This window comes from Sphaerodactylus townsendi, linkage group LG04 (genome assembly GCF_021028975.2).
Source record: "Sphaerodactylus townsendi isolate TG3544 linkage group LG04, MPM_Stown_v2.3, whole genome shotgun sequence".
Taxonomy (NCBI): Eukaryota; Metazoa; Chordata; class Lepidosauria; order Squamata; family Sphaerodactylidae; genus Sphaerodactylus; species Sphaerodactylus townsendi.
In genome coordinates, this window is record NC_059428.1 from 138,450,926 (window position 1) to 138,468,786 (window position 17,861).

Consider the following 17,861-nt stretch of genomic DNA (forward strand, 5'->3'; position numbering starts at 1 on the left):
TCACAGGGAGTAGACGTAGCCTAGCAGCAAATGTGCAATGGCTCATACCTGCGTCCTTCCCACTCTGGAATGCAGATAATTAACTGGACACTTAGAATCCCTTTCATTATTTCAAGCAGACCGCAGCCTCAACCTACCTTCGGGAAAGGAACTAGAAGACACTGTGGCATTTCTTGACCGTCCCTTCAGTAAGGCCGGAGGTCTGGGAATTATCCTCCTCAAGGGGCACTGCCCAAGAAGTCTCTTCCATTCTCACCAAAGCCACAGGGACAACCCTCCTCGTTTTCAAGCCATGAGAAAAAGGAGCAGTGATGGAGGTGGTTGCCCGCTCCCTCACTCTTGGTCCTTTCAAGCCGCTGGTTCCTAGACTGAAGGGCTTTGCTTTGCTATGCTAGCACCTGCTCACTAGTGGGAGGGGATGGAGGTGCTGCCTGAGAAAGGGATATGTGATAGCATTGCCAGCCTCCAGATAACATCTGGAAATTTTCCACTATTACAATTGATCTCCAGGCTGCAGCAAACAGTTGCCCTGGAGAAAACAGCGGCCTCCATGGCACTGAGCCCTGCCAAGGTCCCTCCCCAAACCCTGCAGGCCTCAGGCTCCATCCCCAAATTTCCAGGTACTTCCCCACCCCAGGCTGGCAGTTCTAATCTGGAGGCATGGGCACTTCACGGGCCACCCCCCAACATACTCTGCTAAGGCCGGGGCCCTCCAGGCGGAAGTGGTCGTCTCCCCCAGTTCAACCTTTGCGTCCCCTGCAGCAGCAGCAGAATGGCTGGCAGGGAGCCCTCCCTCGTGGGCCAGGACTAGTCCTCCTGGCCAGATGCCCTCCTCGCCACTGGAGGAAAGACCACATTTGGGACAGCTGCAGCTCGCTGGAAATGAGTGGGCAGAAAGGACAGGAAGCCTCTGCCCCTCTGCTCTGTGTGTGCACTGCAGGAGATCAGTCCAGAACCCATCCCCTCCAGAGAACCAGGCAGAGGGGGTGACTCCATTCCCTCCTCTACAAAGAGGACTGGAAACAAACTCTGCGCCTAGTGGGAGGGTGCCCGGGTGTCCCCCCAGTAGCTGCTTGGAGGGGGGGGGGCGGACCAAAGGCTTATCCCCGCTCGGTGAGGGGCAGGGGGGAGTGGAGAGTCCCCTGTCTGCCCTCAGCATCAGGCTGCCCCCCTCCCTGCCTGTCCACAGTGGTCACTAAGCTGCTTAAGGGCCACTCTGGAGTGCCAGCTGAGCCCCACTTGGGGGGGGGGGCGGCATATTTTGGTAAGCAGATTTTCCGAAGGATTGAAAGGAAGCCGTGCATGTGACCAGACACACATCCAACTATTCACAATGGTTGGTCTCCCAGGCCTTTCGTAATCTGGATTTTAGGAAATCTGGATTTGGGGAATCTCTTCCCCCAGATTAAACTCTGCCACTTTATTTGATAAATCCCTCTTTGATGGACGGGGTGTGTGTGTGTCAAACTGCCCTCAAAAACCGGTTTGGGACTTTAAAAATCCTAAGTGAGGCAGACAGTGGGGCAGGGGAGCAAAGGGGGAGGGGCAGAAGCAAGGAAGGGGCTTGCCAGAAGGGGCTTGCCTCCAACACTGCAGGCTGCCTACGGCATCAAGTTTGTGCCGCCCAATCCTCTCATTTGCTGTCCTGAAGTGCGGGGGGGGGGGGGAGTGGCTGGCCAGCTGCAGGGCTGATTCCATTTCCCCCCAATTCCTACAAAGTGCTGTGGGGTGAGGAAAGCCGCTTGTGCTGCTGTCAAGTCACAGCCCCGCCTCAAGGTTGTTGGGAGGTGGTTTGCCGCTGCGTTCCTTGGAAATAGGAGGATAGGACAGGATATTTAATTTACATGCTGCCCTCCCCCAGAGGGCTCAGGGCAACATATTACAACATAATAGGAACAATAACATGATAATACAAAACCACAAGGCTACATATAAAGACAATATCAATTTCGGTGGATCCACAAAAACAGCAATTCAAGATCAAAATAATACTATCAGGTTAACAGCTCAGAGCAAGTTGAACAACTTATGATAACATCCCCAACATTAATATAACATTACATGACAACAATAATATGATAATTACATAATAACAGTAACATAGTATATCAAATGAAATAACAATAATGCAATAACAGCAATATAACATAACAATATCCCCACTACGATTCCACAACCACCCAGCCTACAATAAACCTCACATCATAATAATTAACATAACAATTTAACCTGACATAGCAAAAAGATTGAAAAATAGATGGCGCCTTACCAAAAATGTCATAGTCCAAAGAACCTAAGTAGAATAGCCTAAGCAACAATAACAATCCTACCTACACTACACTACCAAACTCAATTTAGCAAATACATATTAGTCTAACTCAAGTTCTTATTTCACTAACACTACTTTTTCACCATACGAAATCCAAGAACCCTAATTCGACTGCATCTATTTTGAAATAGTGAGAAATAATGTGCAGGTCCACAACGTGATATGTAATCAATTCCAGCGTTAGTAAGCTCCAGCGTTCTCCCAGCGCTGCCGCCGTGTTCTTAAAAGGCGTGCCCCGCTCTTCACTAGGGGACTCTCTGATGTTTTTTGGGCGAAAGATACTGGAAAGTTTGTTCTGGGGGCTCTGCCACCGCCCCACCCCCAAATCGCCAAATTCTAGGCTCTGTCAGTGGGAGCTGCCATGTCGCAAAGGGGTCCCTGCCACCAACCCCCTATTCCGTCCAAGCATCCTCCGGGATAGGCAGGCACCGCAGTCTCCACCCGGCTTTGGCCCAAGATCAGAGCCATGGTTAGAAGCCGCTCAGGGGTCCCTGCCACCGACCCCCCTCGACTTGTCAAACCCAGAGTCTCCCCCACGGACCTCTCCGTCATCTCACAATTCTCTCATCCAATTCGTAGCCGGGGTCAGGGGTGAGAGTGAAGGACTGGCCCAAGGCCGCCCAGCCAGCTTCTGCAGGAGTGAGGATTTGAACTTTAGTCCCTAGCCCGAGGCTTTAACCGCTCCGCCACTACAGGCCCAGGAGGTCTAAGAGGCCCAGGCATGATTCGGGAGGGAGTTTAACACTGGGGCGCTGCCCAGGCTGGTCCAGGAAGCAGTGCAGCTCTGGGGAGACCTGAAGGTCTTGCCCTCCTCCACGAGGAAGCTGCTGCTGCTGCTGCCGGATCATGCCCTCCCACTGGCTCCTGCCCCCAGCATGGGCACGTGCCCATTTCAAAACAGCCTGCCCAAGTGCAGGTCTCCAGAATTCCAGGGGCACAGCTGACACAGGAGGGTCCCACAGGCAGGGGAACAATTTTTCCCTTCCCCCCCCACACACGCACTCCATCCCCCTGCTCACATCAGGCAAAGAGAGGCTTTCTGGCCCTGGCTTCCATCCACAGTGGGTCAGGATTTGCTCTTTCCATCAGAGAGTCAGCTCAGGATCAGAGGACCAGCACCATTCATTTCCAAAAGTAGCTTTATTGCCTGTTCAAACCGTCCAGCTAGAGATGGGCTGGGGTGGGGGGGATGACAGGTGTGTGTGTTTGGCCAAGTAGGATCAGGGGGACAGGGAGCCAAATGAAGGGGCACTGGGTGGCCAGCAGGGAAGGGAGAGGTTGCTTCTTCCATGGGCCAGCAGAGGGCTTCCCAAGGTGAGGCCGAGATGGGTGGGGGGCAAATCCTAGGACCAGAACGCTTGTGGCTTCTTTCCAGTGGTGGTATCCTGGTGGGGAGGGGGGAGATTGAGCTGTTCCATGGTGACTGGATCATCGCCAGGCTTGTTTGCACTCGGGGTAGGAAGTTGGCTTTACTCTGGCTGAGGCTCGAGGGCAGCTTTGCTCCGTTCTTCAGCCTTCGCTTCGGGGTCCCCAGGAGGCAAGAGGGCCGGGCTGGGGCTGGAGTGGCGAGGCTTCCGCATGAAAGGGAACACCCTGTTGGGGAGAGAAGATGGGGAGAGAAGGGCTTAGGCTGGGAGGGGCCTGCACTGCCCCCCTTTCTCTCTGTTGGAGGCTACACCTGCGCGTGGGCCTGCTGTGACCGCCCACTCAGCCTCTTGCCTGGCATCCGGCTCACTCACCGCTTCCTGGTCTCTGGGGGGATCATGGCCTCGGCCAGCAGGTTTTTGTATACCTCAGACTTCAAGAACCGTGGATAGGAGTCCTGGGGGAGAGGGCAGGGGCAGTCAGTTAAGGCAGGGGCACATCTACAGAAAATGGCACCCAGGGCAAGCTCTCAAACTGCCCCAGCCCCACTTCTTGCAATCTGGATGTTCTGCCTTTACTGATACATCCCAAAACAGTATTAGCCTTTTTTATTGCTACATCATGCTGACTGCTTATATTTAATGTACTGTCCATCCACACCCAAAGATCTTGTTCTCACAGAACTACGTAGCAGTGTAGCATCCACCCAGAGAAGGGGGGTGGGGAGTGAAGAAAGGGAGAAGAAAGTGGGGGGGAGGAGAGAGAGAGCTTCAGCCAATCTAAATTTTAAAGCAACCTGAGGCTTCCCCCCCCCCACTGGCAGCGGGGGGTGGGGGAGAGACTTTCTCTCCAGCCACCACCTCAGAAAGGCCTCTGGTTGTTTTAAAATTAAGATTCGCTGACTTCTAGGCGAGCATCACTGCAGCCGGGAGGAGACTGTGAGGGGGCAGGGTCAAGGGCGGGGAAAGAGCACCTTCCCCAGTCTGTCCCTGCCCCCCCCCCCAAAGTCTCCTCCCAGCCGCAGCACTGCTCATCTAGAAGTCAGCTAATCTTAACTTTAAAGCAACCAGAGGCTAATGGGGGGCGTGGCTAGGGCACTCCCACCACACTGGCATCAAACATGGGCTTTCCTCTGCACCTAGCTGCCATTTGCTCCCAGAGCCCCTGAGAGAGGAGCGGGACGTGTTCTCCCCTCTCCAACTCCAGCACCTTTTTCATGAGCATGTAGATGTGCATTTGGGCGTCATCCATCACGTAGCGGTGGGGAGTCTTGATGCCCTCCAAAGTGCGCTCCATGGTCTTGCTGTCAATGTTGACCCAGCGGGTGGCGCTTGGTGCCAAGAACTGCCTAGAGGGCACGACAGGCCTGTCAGCCAGGAGGAAGGAGAGGGCCCAAGGGGCAAAGCCTGGAGCCAAAGCAAAGGAACCTTTCCTAGCCCGCCTGCGGGGCAGATGGGGAGAAGCCAGCTAGCGGGGGAGTGCCCTGCAGCGACACACAACAGCCAAGGTGGTCCCCCAAGCCCCACGAATCAGAGACTGAAGCTCTAGTGGGCTCCCCTCCAGGGGGGCTACATATCCACCCTCCCGCTTTCCCTGCACCCCACTGGCTCACGTACTGGTAAATGGAGTCTACTATCTCTGCAATGTGCGTTTGTTCCCCGTGACGCAGCTCCTCACAAGCCTCCCAGAAGCTCAGGTTCTCAGCTGCAGGATGGGAGGCAGAAGAGAAGGAGGCATCAGCCGCCCTGCGGGGGGTGGCAGAAGAACAGGCAGGGAGCGCCCTGGCCCCAGTCTCGATGACCTCCAAAGTGCACTCCACGGTCCATTCCCACGCCCCAAATCTCTTGTTTGTGCAACTGGGAGGGGCAGGGTTGCTACCATCCAACTGCTCCTCTCTGCCCTGGGCAAAAAAAAAGACCCCCACACCACCACCCCCCAGGCAGGCCCACTCACCGCTGAACTCTTTCTTGAGGAACGCCAGGAGCTGTGCCCGGCCCAAAATGTCACTCAGCAGTTCCCAGAAGCCAAAACTCCACCGCTCCACCCGCAGTTTGGTGGGCACAGGGACCCTGCAAGCCAGGGAGGGAGGGTCAGAACCACATGGTGGAAGACCCCCCTCCCCCTAAAAAGCTGTGCCTTCAAACTAGCTGCTTCCAACCCACCCACCCCCAGTAAGCCAGGAGACTTGGCTTTATGACCCTCAGCACTACTCGGAGGTGCCTCCGAGGGCCCAACACTCACGAGGGGGCATTCATAGCCCAGTATGTGATGTCGTCTGTGATCCAGGGGTTGCTGGGCAGGCAGCCGGACATGATGGGGTCATGGGGCATGTATTGCTCACTGAACTTGATGAATCTGCAAAGACAGGCAGAAGCTGGGAAAGACGTGGGCACCCCCACACGCACCCCAGCACAGTGGGAGCAGCAGGCAGGCAGCCGAGAGGCCAATAATCTAGACTGCCAGGGGGTCACTCCCATGAGGCCCTGCAATGCAGCAGAGAAAGTTCACCCATTAAGATATGGAGGTCTAGAGAGAAAGGGATTGGTGGGCCTCCACGCAAAGCACAACTTTGTAACCAGGCAACACTAAATACAATCACAATATTAAAATATTGTATTGTCGAAGGCTTTCACGGCCAGAATCTGTGTTCCAGTAGCATTTTCTCCTGACGTTTCGCCTGCATACAGCCATACAACACCGGAAAACCCACAACACCCTATTAAAATATTGCTCACTTTAATCCATATGTAATCAAAGTTGGTAGTTTTCATGTTAGGCATGAAAGCTCAGCCCAATTATTTTATCAGTATATGTGAAATGCATTGTACATTGCAAATAATACATAAATCAGGCTCAAGTTTACAGTCAGTTCCACCTTCAAATGACGTGTATCCCTTGAGCTTACATTGCTTTTCTAACCAACTCATTTGCCTCTAAACACGTGATCTGATCCTAACTCCTCACCTGCCTTGCAAATGTGTGATCTACTGCTCCACGCCTTGGACAAGAGCAGAATTCTACCTGAGTGGACAATGAGTGCTCAGTGGCTATTTCATGCTCCATGAAAGATGGAGGAGCCCCCAGAACTTGGAACACAGTTCTTGCTAGAAAAATGGTCACCTGTTGAACAAGTCCTGTTTGAAAAACTGTAAACTCGGGGCTGATTTATGTCTTATTTGCATTGGATAAAGGATGGATTGCTTGGATACAAATCCATAAAAATAATAGTTGGGCTGAGCTTTCATGCATATGTGAAAAACAGCACGTTTGAATTTTTTAATATTTATATTCCTCTTCGGGGGAGGGCGGCAAATAAATTGAAAGTATAAATAAATACATTAATATAATATAATAAACCAAGCAATGTTTTAATATTGTGACCCTCTTCAGCATAGCCCGGTTACAAAGCTGGTGTTTGGCATTCGGGATTATATTGTAATCCATCACTGATTGATGTCCTCTGTGCAAAACAGCCAACGGCACCCATGACCTGTGCCGTTAAAATCTTGCTGCCTTGAATGCTTCTGAGGAAAGGGAGCGGCAGAGGGACCGGGCGTGTTGCTTCTGCAGACCTAGGATGGTACCTGCCTCCTTGCCTATTTGCCTGGTTTCCTGGCAGAGACTTCCAGCTGACCCCCCAGCTGTTGGGATAAATGCTCCTGGTAGTTGGAGATTATCCCTTATCGTAGTTAGCAGAGCGGCACGGGTGGCTAGAACACAGCAGAAGCCTTACCTCGTGTGCGTGCGTGTGCGTGATGGATCTCAATGTACCTAGGTCCCTATCTAGCCACTAGCTCTCTAGTAAAACTCCCTCTGTAGGTTGAGGCAGGAAACAGCGTAAAGTCCTTCACTTCCAACATCAGCAAGGATTGCCTCCTTTTCTTCCTGGCCCAGAGAGGAGAGGGGCTTCTCGTGATCCAGACCACTTTCACTCTGGTGGTCTGGCAGAGGGCAGAAGAGGACCTCCCCCTCCACGCGGGGTGGGGGGACACTAACTCACCCTTCTAAGCAGATGGAAGATTTCACCCGAGTCCTGCTCACAGCTGCACGACAGAAGCGAATCTGTGCCCAAAGGAAAGGGATTGGGGTGCAACTTGAGGGCACCTCTGGGAAGCCATTTCTTGACCCCAGCTGCCTCCTGGCCCTGGCTCACTGAGGGAGGGCAGATCAGGGCCCAGCCCTTCCCACTGGCCATTGTCGGGGGTGGGGGCTCTGCCCAGCTCCACCTTCCTTGCACTCACCTCCTGTTTGTAATAGTCAGCATTCTTCACCTGGAACAGAGAGGCAAAGACGAGAGCTCAGTAGCCAGATCCTAGCTCCCCACCACCACCACTGAGCCCCCTCCCCAATATCCCTGGCTATTGCAGACTCCCACCCCAGCCCCCAGGAGAGCACAAAGCAAACAATAGGCAGACAGGAGTCCAGTGACCCCCCTCCCCCAGTTCAGAGGCAAGATCCATAGAGGGGAAAATGCATCAGGCACAGCAACTAGGGCACGGGGAGGCGCGGGGAGTCCCAGTGTGGGATTCTGATTCCCAGCAGAGGGTGGCAGTGCCTTTTCCCCCTGTCCCCCCGCCAAGGACGACAGAGACCAAGCAGAAGAAGGGCTACCCTGGAGTGGGCAGGGGGAGGGAGGAGCATGGACTGCCAGGACATGATGGGCCAGGAAACCAGAAGCCACAGAAATAGCCAGGGTGGGGGGAGGAGGTGGCCAGTGTCCCCCCTGAGCAGCCTCCCCTGCTGGCCCTGACCCAGGGATGCAGGGGAGGGAGAGGGGCACAGCAACTAGGAGCTGAGGAGCCAGGGCTGCATCCACCCAATATCCATCCCCCTGCAGGTGGTCTTTACCAGCTGTGTCCTGGTGCCCGGGCACATCCTTTCCTCCGGCCCGTTTGAGGATCCTCCAAGCTGAAGCAGAGCAGAGCCGATGGTCAGAGGCCTGAGCCTCCCCCAGAGGCATCCTGCCAGGTGGCTTCCAGATTGGCAAGTGTTGCCCGGTGGGACCCCAGGAACCCAGGAGAGGGCACCCTGCCAGGGGCGGAGACTGGCCACTACGGAGGGTCCTACCCTACACCGCAAGCTGGCTGTCCTGTGCCCTCCCCTTCCCTGTACCCACTAGGAGGGTGCCTGTTGAGGCCCTACTGGAGAGGCTGCCAGGGCCCCCTTCTCTACCTGGCCCGGGGGGCATGGGGAGCAAGACCACAGGTGGGGGGGCAGCGCATCTTCACCTACCAGCGGTCTGTTGACGAGCCAGTATGCCTGCTCCTGGCACTCGATCACGATGCGATCCCCTCTTCGCCGTTGCTTGGCGGCTCTGGTCAAGGGGGAGGAAGCATCAGGTCTCAGCCTCCCCCCCCCAGCCCGCAGCACCTCGCCCCCCCCCCCTCTTCTCTGGACTGACTCACCTGAGCTGCTCTCTGGCCTGCATGACCACAAAGTCCCAGGCGTGGTTGATCTTCTTATGCAGCCGGCTGTAGTCATCCTGCAGGAGGGGGCAGGCGGGTTGAGCTGGGGGGCCCAGATGGGGGTCAGGCACCCCCCCCCAGCACAGACCTCCCCCACTTACCTTCTCGTGCTCGATGAGGTCCCCCTGCTTGCGGATATTCTTCTTGGCCAGGTAGATGGCTGCACAGGAAGAGAGAGGCCCCTCCCGCCAGAGGCATGGTTGGCACAGGCCAAAGGAGAGCCCCCACCCTCCAACCCCCCTCCTCCGCGCCGCCGGGCGCCGCTTACCGTAGTCCAGCTGGGTGGCCGGCCACTTGGTGCTCCGCCAGAAGTAGGGAGTCTGAGGGGAAGGGGGAGGGCGGGTCAGGGCCAGCCGGGAAAGTGTCCCGCTCCTTCCCTCCCACCCCGCTCGCCCGGCACCCGAGCAGCAGCCCAGGCGGGAGGGGAGCAGCGCCGCCGCCGCCGCGGGCATACCTGGAAGCGGTAGGGCGCCTCGTCGTCGGCACGCAGCACCAGCCGTCGGGGTTCCTTCAGGGGGTAGATGTAGCCATGCCTCACCAGCAAGTTGCCCAGGTGCAGCGCCTCTGCAGCGGGGAAAGGCCCACACACACAGACCTCTGCAGCCACCCACCCCCACCCCCGCCCCATAGCCAGCCCCCGCCTCCCGTCCCAGGCCTCGCCGCCGCCGCCTCGCCGCCCCCCTCCCGCCGCCTCCAGTCTCCCTCGGCCTCCGCTCCCCCACCCCCGCCGGGCCCCGCCGACTGACCCTCCTCGCCGATGCCGTACTTCTGGCCCAGCCACTCCACCACGTCGCCCCCTGCGGGAACAGGTGCCGTTAGCGGGGGAGGCGGGCGGGAGGGGCGCTCCGCCGGGACCCCCCGACCCCGCCCCGGCCCGACCCCGCTCACCGGTCATGGCGTGCGGGATGGCGGTGATGAGCAGGCGCTGGTTGCGGAGCTTGACGCCCATGTCCGGGTCCTGCATGGCCACCACCACGCGCTCCAGCTGCGCCACCACACACGGGGCAGGTACCACGACGGTCAGAGCCACGGCCACCGAGGGACCCACAAGCGCCCCCCGCCCGCCCACCCACCCACCCTCGCTACGCACCTTGGCCAGGCAGGGCAGCTGCAGGCGGGGGCCGCCGGCCGAGCGGAGCGTGCTGATGGTCATGGCTGCGATGCTGCGGGCTGCTCGGAAGGCGACCAGGTGGCGGCCGCTCAGCCTCCGGTGCGAGGGGGGAGGGCACGTGGCGGGCAGCCCCTCCTCCTTCCCGGCCACGGCAGTCGAGGACAGGCCCGCCGGACGAACCACAGCGGCCCAAACAAAAGGTGGGGGGGCGGAGAGGAGATTCCGCCCCCTCCGGCACCCTCGGGGGTCTGCCCCAAAAGCCTCCGCGGCGCCCCCACGAAGAGGAAAACCGCCCGCGAAGACCCGGCTCATCTCTCGCCGCTCTCCCAGCCAAAAGACGGGGGGGTGGGGGGAGTGCACCTAGTTGACTGAGATCGAGATGCATTCCTCACTCAGTGCAATCGCCGCAAGCCTGCTGCATGTTCCCGAGTGTTGTGATTTCTTTCCCTTGCTCTTTATTTTATGGCTTCACACGCCCAGTCGATAACTAGGATTTCCCCGGACGCTTCTGCTCCCATGGGAAACGGGACGGTTCCGTTGTCCTGTGGGGCCAGGAGGCTCTATCTTATCTATTGCCGACCTTGGGGCGCCTCAGCCAACTCTTTCTTGGGGGAAATGGGAGACATCGGAATAATGGGGGTAGCAAAAGCCAGGCTCGCCAGAACTTCCTTGGGCATGCTGGGTGCTTCGATGAACGCTGCTGATCAGTAGTACAGAGTGCGTGTATTGCTTCAAAGTCCCAGACCCGACACCTCCCACGCACGCACGCGCACGCGCACACACACACACACCCCGCCGCCTGGGCCTTCGGGGAGGGGCGGCTGGGCTCGGGCAGCGCTGCCTGCAGCCCCGGAGCAACTGGGTGGGGGTGTCGGGAGCTGAAGCGGGAGTGTCGGGCGGCGCCCCCCCCCCCCCAAATAAATGCCCTCCAGCCGGCCTGCAACGGAGCAAAGGGCCTTTATTGCGGCGAGTCGGCGGGGGGTTCCAGCAAAGGCGTGCGGGGGCCCCGTCGGGAGCGAGTGACGATTCGCAGCGGATTCGCCCGGCCGGACTTGAACGCGAAGCCGCGGAGGGGCCGGTGCTGGTGCTGAGCGCGGAGGTCTCCAGCCGCGGCCGCGGGGCCCTTCCGGGGGGGCCGGTAGCGGCAGGTGGGGGCGCCGCACAGGCAGTCGCGGCCCTCCCCTTTCATGGCCCAGAACCGGTCGCCGTAGTCCAACCTGGAAGCGCGAGAGGAAACGGGCGCCTGCAGAGCTGGGACCCAGGGCCGGCCCGACGGAGCGCCCCCCCCCCCTTTCTTTTTGTCCTGGGCGGCAGAATTCTGGCCTTGGCCGTCCAGAAGGGGCTAATCTTTGGCTGCATCAGGAAAGCAGCCTTGCCCCCGCCGCCCCCCCCCCAGGCACAGGGCCCCCCACGCACCCCCCCCCTTTGACTAAGGGAGGGAGGGAGTTCTCCACAAACTGCGGCTCCCATCCCTCCTTTCCCAACCTTGGCAATATCGCAGGCCAGGAGATCCCTCGGAGCAGGACGGCCCCAGAGAGAGAGGCCAAAGGAGGCCCTCCGGAGTCTGGCCCCAACCCATCGCAGGGATTCTGCCGCCTTGCCCAGAGTCCAGGGGATCCCTGTCCTTCTCTTCCTGGGCTGCAACTGAGAAGCTAATGGCCCCCTCGCCACACAGCTAAGCCTATGTGAGCCTAGGAGGAGCCCAGTCCTGTCCCCCGCTTCCCCCCCCCCCCCCCGCCCCGGAAGAAGAGCCACTCACTCACCCGAGCTCTTCGCCTGTGCAGATGGGCCGGGTGCTGAAGAAGGCAATGCCGGGGACCTCCTGACCCACGGCCACCTGCATGCCTGTCACGTTGGGCTGGCAGGAGTGGTTCAGGAAGCGGCCTATGTTGCCATAGAAGCGCCCATCCAGGTAGCGCTCCTGGCCTACCTGGGAGGAACACAACATCAGCAGCAGTGTGGCTGAGCCCCCAGCTCCCAGCTCTATAGCCCCCGCCCCCGGCCTTCCCTGCCTGAGCACAGCCCTGCCTGAGGCCACGGTCTCACCTGGCTGTCCACCACGTAGTAGTAGGCATCTTCCTCTCTCCGGGCGGCCTCCGTGCTGGAAATCAGCTCCCCAAAGTACCTGGCAGAGAGGAGGGCATCTCAGCCCCCAGAAAAGGAGGCAGGAACCAGCCTGCTCCTCACCCCCATCCCGTCCCAGGACTCACTGGCACAGGAAGGCTCCCCGGGGGACATCCTGCACAGTGCGCACCCCCCAGCCCTTGGCCGGTGTCCGGAAGAGCTGGAGCTGGACCCTACAAGAAGAGGAAGCGATGGTGGTGGTGGTGGTGGTGGTACACGGGGAATCGGAGGCTCTAGATACCCCCGCCAAAGTGAGTGCCCCCCATGCCAGCATCTGGGCCCTGAAAAACAGGTCAGTCAGTGGGTGCTGGCAGGAGCTGGCAATTCAGGATCCCTCCCCCACCCCCCAAGAGTGTGTAGAGGGGGAGCCTTCTTTCCTGCCCACTACTCCAGAGATCCGTGGCAGATTGAACAGGCTGGGGGAAAGGGGGCAAACTCCATGAAGCCACTGAGAAAGCACCAGAGCAGCCCAGGAGTGGGGGGCGGGGCGGGGGCGAGAAACAGGCATTAAGCAGCTCTAACTCTTGGAAGAGGTGTCAAAGAGGCACTCTGCAAGCAGAAGTCTAGCTGCCAAGGGGAGGAGAACGCACTTTGCTGTGTGGACTAGACTGAGATGCACAGGGAAAGGACCCTGTTCCTTGTGGGGCGGGAGAGGGGAGAGGCCCCAGGAGCAGCTGGCCTCACCTGATGCCCCTCTGCACCACCCGGTTGGGGCAGTTACTGGAACACGAGCAGAACATGCTGCATTCAAAGATGGGGCCCGTCTCCCTGGATGAGTCGCTGGAGCCCAGCACCAGTCGACCGTCCTGCAACACACGTGGGAGGAGAGGAGGGGTTTCCCACCTGGCACTCCAGCAAAGGCCCCGCCCAACCCACTGCTCAGACCCTCTCTTACCTTTGTGTACCAGGGGCGCTTGCTCTGCAGGACGCAAGGGCAGCAGGCTGCCGCGGAGCAGCCGGCAGGCGGGCACTCGCAGGGCTGAAAGCCAAGGTGGAGACAGTCAAGCCCGGCCGGCTGGCACCATGCTGGGCCCAGCTGGACTCCTCTGATGTCCTCCTTGAAGGGAGGCGCTGCTGGCCCCTTGGAAGGATTTCTGCCGCTCCTCGGCTCAACTTGAGAGCCCCCCACCCCACCCCGCTGACTTTATTCATGCCCCTTTTGGAGCCCTTCTCGGCAATCGCGAGGGTCCTCAACAGACCCTCAGAGATGCAGCTGTTAGCTTTGCTCACCTTGAGCCAACACTGGCTCAGGACAGGGCTACCTCCTGTACTGAATCTCCACAAAAAATCTTCAAGGGGGTCACGTCAATAAAAACGTTCACAGACGCAACAAACACACTGGATCAACCACTGTCCGAGGAGCAGAAGCTACCAAACCTCTGACTCAACAGCCTGTCGAGTTCATTTGTGTGGTGTTCCACACTACATAGAGTATTTCTCACTCTTTCAGTACAGACAAGGAGGGCACAAGGCCACTGCTAGGCCACAATGGCGGGGCATCAAGACCCCTGCCCAAAGAACTTTGGGAAACCTGTGCAGGCCAAGGGCGTTGTTGGCCGGGTGCAGCAGCCAGCCTTTCCTTGCCTGCCATCTCTGCAGAGCTCCAAGGCTTTTTGCCACTGAGGGACACCATGTGGGACACTCCACAAGTTCCCTTAGTGCGGTGATGGCGAACCTTTTCAAGACCGAGTGCCCAAATTGCAACCCAAAACCCACTTATTTATCGCAAAGTGCCAACCCGGCAATTTAATCTGAATACTGAGGTTTTTGTTTAGAAACGCATTACTCAGGAGTAAGCTTGGCAAAGCAACCATGCAATGCTTCAAATGGGTGAATCACGACCCTAGGAGGATTTACTCAGAAGCAAACTCCATTGCCAGCAACCGAGCTTACTCCCAGGTAAACAATTGCGCCCAGGCCAGCCTAGATGTGTATGTGGGGGTGTGTGTGTGTGATTTTCTGCCCCTTCACAAGACTGACTGTGCACTTGTGCCCACAGAAAGGGCTCTGAGTGCCACCTCTGGCACCCGTGCCATAGGTTCGCCACCACTGCCTTAGTGGCTCTGCTGTGTATGATGCCTCCTGCTTCTGGCCACAGAGAAGGTGAGGGCAGTAACCGTGGCTGGACCTAGGCAGGTGCTGCTTCAGCTGTTGTCAAAGGGGATGTGGCTGCCTCCCCACCCACCCAACTGCCCCCTTCCTGCTTTCTCCTCAGCAAACCAGTGAGGGCTGCTCCACACCTGCAGAAGACGGGAGGGAAAGAGCCTGCCACCCACAGCTGCCCAATGGCCTTGTGGGCTGCACTTCTCAGGGCTGCCACCTTCCGCAGCAGACCAGGGCACTGCAGGGGCCGTTGGAGCCCGGAAGGTGCCCTCGACCTCGAGGCCCTCAGCAATCCCCTCAGTGGGTGCCCCTCACGGGTGGGCTGACCCCACGCTGACCTGACTCCTGCCTGCAGCTACTGCTGGGACAATCACGGAATCTGAAAGAACGTTCCGGGTGATGTAGAGGAAGTTGCTGGGACACGGTTCGTCGTCCACCCCGTTGAGGCAGGGGATGGGCACTTGCTCAAAGCCCCGGGAAATGTCTCTGGGGAGGGAGAGGGAAAGAGCGGTCGTGGCAGGGCCTGCCCAGTCAGCCTGGTCAGCCCCTTGCCAGGCCCAGCATGCCAGCCAGGAGCTCACCTGCTGAGGACTCTCTCCACCTGGCTCAGGGGAGGAAGGGCGGAGAAGGCCTGCAGGGCGCTCCAGCAGGGGGAGCTCGGCCTGGCGCAGTGCAAGGGCATCCGGCCTGCTTTGTTCTTCAGGCAGACCTTGGCACCGTGGGCAAGGAGGAGCCTGTAAGACACCGTGGGCAAGGAGGAGTCAGGCCAAGGCAGCCTGGTGCTCTGGGCACCTTCAAGAACACTCCTGGGTGAGGGTGGGACATTGCTTGTGCCCAGCTGGGCCCTGATTCAAGCCCCACAGCAGCTGCACAAAGAATGCAGCCAGGGAAACCGAGGCGGGCCTTTCTGGCCTCCTTCAAGCTCTGCGAAACCCTGGCCCGGCGGCCCTAGCTTCCAGGATGTCTTGCCCAGAGAGGTGCCCAACCAAGCCAACAGCTTTGGTGGATCAACCTCCTCCCAACCTAACCAAACACCTCAGTCGGCCGTGAGACTTTGTCCCTCCTCGTTCTGCTGCGAGGCCAACAGCCCCTGCTCCAAGAGCAGCTTTGTGCTGGAGCCGAAACACTTTTTGCAAGCCGTGCCTCGAAAGGACGCCTGCTTCATGTCCCTGAAAGCTGTGGCTTGTCGTGCCTGCACCCGCCCAGAGGCTGCCCTGGCTGGACAGAGGAAGTTATGCTCACGTGAGACATTCGTAGCGTCTCTCCTGGGCTGCCACATGCAGCGGCGAGTCTCCTTGGTAGTTCGGCATGTTGGGGTTCGAGCCGGCCGCCAGCAGCATACGGGTGATGGGGGCACAGCCCACCGAGGCCGCCCAATGTAAGCAAAGGTTCCCTTTCTGGTGACAAACAGGGGAGGGGGGAAGAGCTGGCACCAAGCCCTGTGCAGAAGGGCACCTCAGCTGCCCCGGCCAACCTAGCCTATCAATGGGTGCAGGGAAGTGTGGGGAGCAATCCATGAAGACACAGATTGGTTGTGATGACACCTCCAATAAGAAAAGGAGGGTAAAACTGAATAGCCAATAGGAAATGACTCCCTGTAGCCTTAATGATTGAAGCCTGGGTGAGAGCTCCTGCAAGAGCAAACCAGGTAGAGGCTCGAAGTATGTGTGTGCGTGTGTAGCCCATCCTGGATCATCAGTCTGTGCAGTCCCACTGGGAGACAGCCAAATGACCAGCTGATAACTGGGCTGCTGGAGGGGCAAGCCCCCAGACCTCCTCCCCAGCAAGGCCTCCTCAGCCACAGGGGCTTGGCTCAGACCCAGCCAGCAGAGGCGATGCCTCAGACACTTCATGGCAGACTCCCTCCCTCCTCACTGGGCAGCCCAAAGCAACTTGCTTGGATGGCTTGGCCAGAGAACTGGGTGCCTTCTGAGCCCCAACCTCACAGGCAAACCCTGGCGCTTGGGCGGAAAGACAGCTGGCAATGCTCTCACCTTGTCCTGAACCGCAGGGTCTGCCCCGTGGGCCAGCAACAGCTCCACGAGGCTCTCGTGCCTGTACTCAGTAGCCCAGAAAAGAGGGCTCCTGCCTCTGGCATCCTGGAAAGCAAAAAAGAAAAGCCGGCTGTCCGCCACTGAGAGTGCCAGTTTAGGGGAGTGGGGGGCTGGGAAAGGACTGGATAGAGAAATGTCATCCACACACTCTGCCGATTTCTCCACCCGGGGCCCCAAGAGAATCCCCGTACAGACCAGAGAGAGGTCTGTGGAGATCACCATCCTCAAGCACACGGGTGAGATCTGGGTCTGGAGGAATCTGGCCATTCAAATATGGCCTGTTGTGGTTCCACACCTGACTGTTGACAGCCTCTGTCCCCAGGGAGAGAATGTGGCAGGCTGTCTCGTAGTGGCCCTTCCTGGCTGCCACGTGCAGATGGTAGGTCTCATCCTGCAAGCAACAAGCCCAGCTGAGTCCATCCTTCCTGCTCCCAGTTGAATAGAACCCACTTCCTTCCTGGGGTCCTCCTTCTCAAGTCACTCAGGCCCCATGGTCAGGGTTAGTACTGAAGTGCCCGCTGCTGCCCGGAGAGGGCCTCAGGGCAGTGGAAAATGGCCAAGAACTCCTCCAAAATATTGCATTTACCCCACCTGCCCCTGGACGCCCCTGGGCCAAGAGTGCTGGGGGGGGTGGGGGGGAGGCTCACCTGGCTCTCCAAAGGAGCACTTTTGCTTTCTGCTTGGGAAGAACAGACGCAACAAATGTACCGATTGAGTGAGGAGTCTGACCACCTGAGCCCCCCCTCCCTCACAGGAAGAAACCAAGGCGGGAGCAGAGCGCCAACTCTGCGATGCAGACCACCCCCAGAGCTCCATGCCGCCATCGACCTCTGGGAAACTGGGCTCCTTTGGCCAGAGCAAGACTCCCTCGGAGGAGCCTTCCCGGAGAGTCACAGGGCAGTTATCAAGGGGAAAATGTCCCCAAATGAGGGCAGCCCCCCGCCCCTTACCACTCAGCCCCATTTTGCCACCCTCCTCAGGCACCAACCACTGCTGAGAAATCCAAACAATGCCTGGAGTGTCCAGGCAACGAAGGCTCCATGGAACCAGTCTGAGTTCCGGGCCTGCAGGCAGGGAAACCTGTTCTGCTCCAGGGGAAAGCCTGCTCCCACCCGACCAATAAGGGGCTGATACATCCTTGGTGCTTCTGGCGCCCTGAGTTCAGGAGCCAGAGTGAGACTTGGGGCTGATTTTGAGAAGAGCTCCTCCTCAGCCCTGGAGGACATCGGCCCAGAAAGCGCAGGAGCCTTCTGACCCGCCTGCAGATAACGTTGCCTGCGTCTGCCGCAGCGTAGATGTCCCAGTGGGTC

General features: G+C 58.6%; 1 protein-coding gene across 5 annotated transcripts; it reads right to left on the reverse strand.

The window, feature by feature from the left end:
- Nucleotides 1–1,926: 1,926 nt before the first annotated feature.
- On the reverse strand, nucleotides 1,927–10,972 carry RGS11 (regulator of G protein signaling 11). 5 transcript variants are annotated; one of them, XM_048494899.1, is made up of 17 exons: nucleotides 10,250–10,615; nucleotides 10,048–10,144; nucleotides 9,906–9,956; nucleotides 9,614–9,723; nucleotides 9,428–9,479; nucleotides 9,261–9,319; nucleotides 9,100–9,176; nucleotides 8,927–9,008; nucleotides 8,543–8,602; nucleotides 7,936–7,965; nucleotides 7,695–7,756; nucleotides 5,936–6,049; nucleotides 5,648–5,763; nucleotides 5,311–5,398; nucleotides 4,904–5,042; nucleotides 4,069–4,151; nucleotides 1,927–3,922 (listed from the first exon to the last, which is right to left on the reverse strand). In XM_048494899.1, exons 1-17 carry the CDS (start codon nucleotides 10,580–10,582, stop codon nucleotides 3,799–3,801), a joined length of 1,677 nt encoding a protein of 558 aa, XP_048350856.1. In that variant the 5' UTR covers nucleotides 10,583–10,615; the 3' UTR covers nucleotides 1,927–3,798. The 5 variants fall into 5 exon arrangements, with proteins under 5 accessions (XP_048350856.1, XP_048350859.1, XP_048350858.1 ...); XM_048494902.1 differs by lacking the exon at nucleotides 5,936–6,049 and having other exon boundaries at nucleotides 10,250–10,628; XM_048494901.1 differs by lacking the exon at nucleotides 8,543–8,602 and having other exon boundaries at nucleotides 10,250–10,621.
- Nucleotides 10,973–17,861: the final 6,889 nt, after the last annotated feature.